Source organism: Haliotis asinina, chromosome 2 (genome assembly GCF_037392515.1).
Source record: "Haliotis asinina isolate JCU_RB_2024 chromosome 2, JCU_Hal_asi_v2, whole genome shotgun sequence".
Lineage (NCBI taxonomy): Eukaryota > Metazoa > Mollusca > Gastropoda > Lepetellida > Haliotidae > Haliotis > Haliotis asinina.
In genome coordinates this window covers 91,741,335-91,748,924 of record NC_090281.1, presented here as the reverse complement: position 1 = coordinate 91,748,924, position 7,590 = coordinate 91,741,335, and the positions used below count along the sequence as shown (strand labels likewise).

At 36.3% G+C, this 7,590-nt stretch overlaps 1 protein-coding gene across 1 annotated transcript; it reads left to right on the top strand.

Moving 5' to 3' along the window:
- The first annotated feature begins 149 nt into the window (after positions 1 to 149).
- On the top strand, positions 150 to 6,308 carry LOC137274594 (COMM domain-containing protein 5-like). The gene is made up of 7 exons (XM_067807866.1): positions 150 to 581; positions 1,115 to 1,275; positions 2,156 to 2,184; positions 2,749 to 2,799; positions 3,269 to 3,364; positions 4,409 to 4,484; positions 5,269 to 6,308. Exons 1-7 carry the CDS (start codon positions 428 to 430, stop codon positions 5,368 to 5,370), a joined length of 669 nt encoding a protein of 222 aa, XP_067663967.1. The 5' UTR covers positions 150 to 427; the 3' UTR covers positions 5,371 to 6,308.
- The last annotated feature ends 1,282 nt before the right edge of the window (positions 6,309 to 7,590 follow it).

Below are 7,590 nucleotides of genomic sequence, written 5' to 3'. Positions count from 1 at the left end.
TCAAAGCAAAAAAAAGCAATAAAATCAAGAATAAAGCAACAGTAACACGAGAGTGTGTGTGTGTTTGTATTCTGAACATATCTGTTCCATATATCGTAATATTATTTTATTTTGACCGGCACACGAGCCAATATCACTATTCCGCAGTTAATCATGTGCTCTTCCGGATTCAGAAGTGGGCAGGTCTCGGAAAGTGGTTCAATAACACCATCAGGGTGATTACTGTAAAAGCTAGAAATCACGTGTGTTGCCACTATCGCAATGTCATAAACCCAGGGCCAGTAAACAAGGTGACATGAAGATTCATTTCAAAGGAGGACATATTTTGGATATTGAAAGCAACTTTACAGTCAACAACTGTTAGTATTGGAACCGCATTGCGACTAAGGCCAGTGTAGACAGTTAACACATCGTTTGCAACAGCAAGATGTCTATCGTCCAAGTTGTTGGATCGGGTGTGAAAGCCAGTGCTTCAGCAGATCGAACATCATTCATCGGAGCCCGGGTGCCCCAGGAAGTGAAAGCCCTTCCGAAGCCACTTGCCAAACTTGACAAAGAGACTTTCAGAAAATTGTTGAAAAGTATATCACGTTATTTATTGTTATCAGTTTAATACACATAGTATATATATATATCGTCAGGCAAATGTCGTATGTATGTAGTGGTGTTATGTAACTAACATTCATCAGTGATTGTGTTGATCATTTACATTTTTGTTGATTGTATCTAATGCTTTAATACAAATACACACTAGTAGTCAAGTGTATTATAAATACCGAACAATGGATTTATGCATAATTGAAAATATCCATACACATCACTAACAAATAGATAATACATTATTTTCAAACTGAAAACAGAAAGGCATTTCAGGTGCTTGAAATAGAATCTAATTGAATAACATTCCCATTTTCGGCATGATTTGAAAATGAAACACTGTGCATTATATTTGGAAGAATAAAAAGCTGGAGGTTTAAAGAAAAAGATACATTTAGCAACTGTAGAATAAATAGAAAGTCCTGTGTACAAATGTTGCCAGTGTATTGATATTGTGTATGTGTTTAAGTGTGGTGTGAAGACTGTCCTAGTTTCAGATATTGACTTCCATTTTCAGTGGTGGTTGCAGCCATGGAAGGAGAGGAGGTCAAGCACAAGCAGATCAAAGAAATAATTTCCAATGGTGAAAGTGAAGAGTCACTGACTGCTGTGTACACTGGCTTGTACACACTGCTCCGTACAGCTCTAAGGCACCCGCAAACATCACTCAAGATGGAGGTAAGGTCACTAGACTTGGGTGATAATTTGCTAAATGTTTTTGCAGTTGATATGTAGCTGAAGACTGAAACTATCACTCTGCTTCCTGATAGTCAGAATATATTTGACACCCACATCAGTACAGACAGTATGTGATGCCTACTTGTGATGGCATCAGCTTTGATTTTTCCATTCAGACAGTGCCATAGTTAACTTTCCGTAAAGAGAGGGGCAAAAGGGTGTTATTTCAATACTTTGATGCATATGAAGTAATCTGTAAAAAGACTTGTCCGTTGCCTTTGTTAGACACAGTTTGTCGACGTGAAGAAGGGGATCTATAAATTCATCCATCTTATAACCCTCAGACAATACAGTTGTTTTAGAATGTGCCCCATAAAGGTCCTGGGATAGAAAAGGTGTTCAGCAACCCATACTTGCCATGAAAGGCGACTGTGCTTGTAAGAGGCGACTAACGGAATTGGGTAGTCAGGCTCGCTGACTTGGTTGACACATGTCATCGGTTCCCAAATGTGCAGATTGATGCTCATGTTGTTGATCACTGGATTGTCTGCTCCAGATTTGAGTATTTACAGACCGCTGCCATATCGCTGGAATATGGCTGAGTGCGGCATAAAACTAAACTCACTCACTCACTCACTCATTCTTTTAGAATGTAATATAATAATGGTGATTGTTCAAAGCATGATTTCTGAGGTCATGACAAAGTGATCGTTGATTATCTTCTAACAGAAGGCTTGAGAATGATCAATGTTGTTATGACATAACAACCGCTTTAATGTATGTCAGGATGCAGTTCATGATCACATGCTGTGGAAAATTTTGTAATTAATCTACCCATGATCAGTTTTAGTAACCATAACATGTGTTTGTCTTTTTTCAGTTGTTCAAGGTTGACTTAAATGACCTACAGTGAGTATTGACAATTCATTACTGTGAAAATGTCACTAGTTTTCTGAAGGTTTACGTAAAGAAAATGATAATTCTATCACCAGCTGATCATATTTTGTGTGGTTTTCATACCTACATCACCTGTGTCCAAAATCTAGTGAAGCTATAGTGTCTGTTCCCAGGATCACTTTGATATTCAGACTTATCACTTGGTTTATAACAAGGATCACTATACTTTCACCACTTTGATACCAGTTTTCTTTGGCCATTTTTAAATGGTATTCATACTTTTAAATCACCTGATAGGTCATTATCTTCGAAATAATCCAGTCGTGAAGATTCGGATTAGAATTGATCTTCAGTAACCCATTCTTGTAGTAAGAGGTCAGACTGACTGAATTGATGGACACATATCCAACTGGATTAATGCTGATGACACTGATCACGTGCTTGTCTGACCTAGACTATTATGATTATTTACAGACTTGCAAATTATTTACGACTGCAATAAACAAACCCCAGAAGGTTTTATTTTCTTCTCACATAACAAATTGTATATGGAAGCATGAATAATGTTTATTACAGAATACCGGAAGAGTTTCAAACAGACATTGCCAGTGTCATCTTTGGAAATAGGTAGGACTATAAGAATTACAAAACTTATATAATATCCATCATTTTCTGGACATGTTATTTAAGTCAGACATCAGAAATGTCATAAAAAGTGGCTTCCAGAGTGCCTCCTTATATAGAGGTCCCAGTGTGATATACTAACAGAAAACAGTATGTGAATGGCACTGTTTTCAACATGAATAACACAACTGGTGAAAGCAAATTGTATTCTTCTTACACTTGTCATGTCCTCAGTAATATGGGATATTGGGATGTTTCATTAACATTCTAGAACTACCAAAATGTTGCATTGAGACTGCAGGGTGTGACAGTAAAGGCTTTTTTATGTGCATCCAATTATAAAATGTGCCCCAAGTCTAAACAAGGTGCTTTTGCTAATGTCATGGTCTTGAGGAAAGAGTCAATTTTTCACAATAGAACCTGCCAAGTTACATTTATCATTTTTGTATTGTTTTTGGATTTATTGTTCTAGGAGACCCAAGATAGACAAACATGCTATTGCCAGTCGGCCCCACCTGCCAAGTTTAGACCTGTTCAGGTGGAGAGTAGATGTAGCTATATCAACAAGGTGAGTTCATCATCTCACAATGAAGTCTCCATCTTCTTGTACAACAGTTACCTCCCTTTCTTAAAAACTATTTGCTGATTTTCATACATGTACTTATTCAAGGTAATACAGTGTTATGGTTTTGTTTGTTAAGCTCCATATTTTCCCAGGTTGGGCAGGTAGGCATACTCTGTGCATACTAACATCCCATTTTGACTGCCATGGGCAGCCAGTTTGGAAATCTAAGATAATCACCTGCACAAAGTCCTGCATCCTGTGGCATCATGATTCATGGAGTCCTCTTTTGCATGAATTTTATAAAATATTTCCAATATAACAAGTCACCAAGGAAGCAATATGACAATCAAAAAAGAATCCATTGCCAGTATAAGGTATGTTAGGTTTGAACTTGGAAGACACATGGTAAGCTTTGTAAATAATAATTTGTAATTACCTCCCTTTTCACAAACCTGTTGCTGGATTAGACTGGCTCCCTGCTTTTATGTTCATCAACAGCTGGCAGCATGTTGTGTAATGAGCAATGATCATGTGTAATGAGTGACAGGGGACCAGTTTTCTCACTTGATAAGAATCAAAATGGAAATTCTTTATGTGAATTTCTATAATAACTTGACTGTAATCAAATCTAGATCTTAGTGCACACGTTTTCATGTTCCAGATGTGTTGTTTGTTAGAACTGTTCTGACTGCCTGAACTGTTATTCTATTATTTGATCAAGTCTCCGCTCATAGTAACACAAGCAAACAAGGACAAAGCACATGAAAATATTTTTTTCAAATTTTCCATTATATGTGACATTTTTTGCAATAATTTGAACTAAGAATTAAATCATCTTCCATTTCATTTGTCTTTTGAAAGTTATGCCACCTGTACAATCCATGCATTAGTTATAATGATGCTATCAAGAATTTGGATTTTTCAATTTTGGGAATTAATACAGACATTCTTTGCAGAATTGGGGCTGTATGTTGGTCCCTGATCAGACTTAGCATGTCTAGATAGCTTTCTGGAGTATGAACTGACTCCTCTGTGTGTTTGTTTCAGCGTGTTGAATCGAGTGCTAGAACCCACCGTCATGATGGAGATGACTCTCAGTAATGGCAGAATCCATACTTTTGAGGTAAGAAGCCATTTGAGTCATATTTCCAGGGGATGTGACAGATTTTCAGCTATTGTTTTGCTGACGTTGAGGTATCTGCTCCATCTGCTCTGCTAATTAAGTATGCAGTCTGGTATGGGTTATCATGGTTGCTGGTTAGCACTTGCAATATGCAGAGCGATAATGAAAGTCCCCAAAGTCAATGTGGACATTAATTGGACACAATCATGACATTGTCACTGATTAATACAACAATTAAGACAATCAAGGTTTTCTCCTGATGCACAGCCATATGTTGTGTATCTTATCAAGCCATGATATTAATATTGATGTCTGTTACAAATGTAACAACAAGAAACATACTTTCTGCAATTTATTTTTATGTTTTGTTTTTCGTGGATATTGCTTAATCTCCCAAGCCCATTGACTACTGCTGACAGAAGCCAGATCAGTCGATTGACCACTTATTTGATTGAAAGCTCCAGTGCTCGTTATCGACACTGCATAAGTCATACAGTTAAGCATGGGAGTACTCTTGTGACATACTCATAACAATCAGTGGGAGTGTTGTCACTTTATCAATGAAAAAGGGGAAATGATTTGCATTTGTGTTTGTTGTGACCAGAATTAAGGGGCTCATGCCATAACATTTTTTCAAACTGTGATATCACTGCAATGTAACCTCCTCTTTCATATATAGTCAACTGAATGTTATTCTGTGTTAGCAATGAGGGATATATCACATAAACACTCATTTTTATTGAATTTTTTATGAAATGGGTTATTTGTATATTTTATTTTACAGGTGCCAGTTTCAAAATTCCATGAACTACGATACAATGTTGCATACGTGTTGAAAGAGATGGAAGATTTAGAAAAAAGAAGTATACTGAAAATACAAGACTGAGTGATATATTTTAGATACATTTGTTAATATATACATTTGTTACCATGGTAGCCATTGACATCACAGCATTCCTATCTTTCAGGTGCACATTATATATATTTATATATATATTATAGTCTCAAACATGTTGGACTACCTGAGAAAGCTCTCGTGAATGACTGATGGAGTGATTGAATGAAAAATAGTAATTGTAAACTCTTGTGAAAATGATGTACATGTATTTTCAGGGATTTTTCTAGAATTCCACATGACAATGTTCATGGCAGGCAAATTTTTGAAAGCATGTTTTATTAGTTTAAAATTGGGATATTTATTGATGTACTATAATATGTGTATACATTGCATTCCTTTCAAAAGTGTAAAGCCTCTTGGTATTGATTCTGTTAGGAAAATGCAAATACAAATCTACAAATCTACAAAGTCTTGACACACATGGAAATATTCATGTCAATTTGGAATTTGGGAATCTTTGTGGACATTTGCCACAGACTTGACATGAAATATCTATATTCTTTGACTCGAAGAGTGACTGCCACATGTTTGACAGTAATACCATGGTGAAATGTAACAGCAGTATCTTTATGTCACGGTAATACATACGTCTTGTTACAGATATCATAGTTATATGCTACTGTATACTTGTCTGAATGTTACAGGAGTATTATGGTCTTACATTACAGTAATAACGCAGTGTCAGAAACAGTGTTATTAAATTCATATGTTAGTGCTTGCTTCTGCTCCACAAAGCTTGAGAGTTGTGTTTATAAATTTGTAAATTCTGATTTTTGTTTATGGATGTTATAAGATATGATATGATTGCCTCAGAAGCTTGCTTTGAACTTATATAAGTGATGTTTATTTGTTGAAGGAAAACAGCAGAGGAATTGCATAATAAATCATGTCTATTATTCGTGGAACAAATGCATGTTGCACACCAATATCATTTACATTAATTTCCTAGATTATTAGTGTGTTGCTGATTTGATTGTTGTTTAATGCGGCATTCAGTAATATTCCAGCTATATGGTGGCAGTCTGTACATAGTCAGTTCTGGGCCAGAAAATCCAGTGATCAACAGCATGCGCAGCAATGTACACAGTCTGAATACAGTGACATGTGTTAACAAAGTCACCACCCAATTTCGCTAGTTGCATCTAACGATAAGCATTGGTTGTTGAAGAACAAATTGTTGCTTATTTAATCTGGGAATTCAGACTTCCCTGTACTGTACGTTATGCGTTGTGGAGAGGGTGAACAATGTATTGTACTGTAGACAGTTACGTCACAACTGTCACCGTGCAATATATTCCACTGTCTCACTTACTGATATGATTTCACTTGAGAGGATTATTCCACATCAAACATCCAATATATACTACTGAACAGATGTGAAAGATCAATCAGGTATTTCATAACATAAACATTATTATCCCATCATATGTTCTTGTGACAGATTAATGATGGATCTATGAAAAATGTGTTCTTTTACTTCTGAGTAGTATATGTATTTAGAGGGACCAAGCTTTTACAAAACATTATTTTGATCACTAGAAATGTTATTAAATGGCTGAACATTACATGGTGCTCTTGAGACTGCAAGAAGTAATCGACTCCAGTGGTTTGTGTAAATGGATTTTACTCTAGTCCCCGACAGAAGGGTCATGCCAAAAAGGCAGATGTCATTGGTCAATATTCATAATTTTGCTGTTGTGATGCAAATTATGAATATTGCATTCATTGTTTGCATGCTTGTCTTGAGAAACACACATGTTGAGTTAGTTGGACACCAGACGAACCAATGATCAGTGTCATCAAATCAGATCCTAGTTCTTGCTGCTGGATGCCTCACGGCATCCCATCACTAGTCATTGCAGAAGATTGGCGGTTGGGCAGCCTTGTGGTTGTGCCTAAGCAACACAAAACTAAATTCACTCACTCACTTCAGAAGATCCATTAGCTGACTTACATCAATTCATGTAATTCAAAGCCTATTTAATGCAATATTAACCGTCAAAAAGCAGCATCTTCACATCCAACAGTATATATATATAGGTCAAGGCTGCATTGGAACCTATTTTGATAAACTTCTACAAGTTTGAAAACTGCAATAAAGAACTTGCTGGAGTGTCTCTTGGATGTCATGGATTGTGTGGCAAACTTTACTTGAGACATGTTAAATACTTTCTGTTCATATCAGTTTCCATTGATGCGAGACCAACA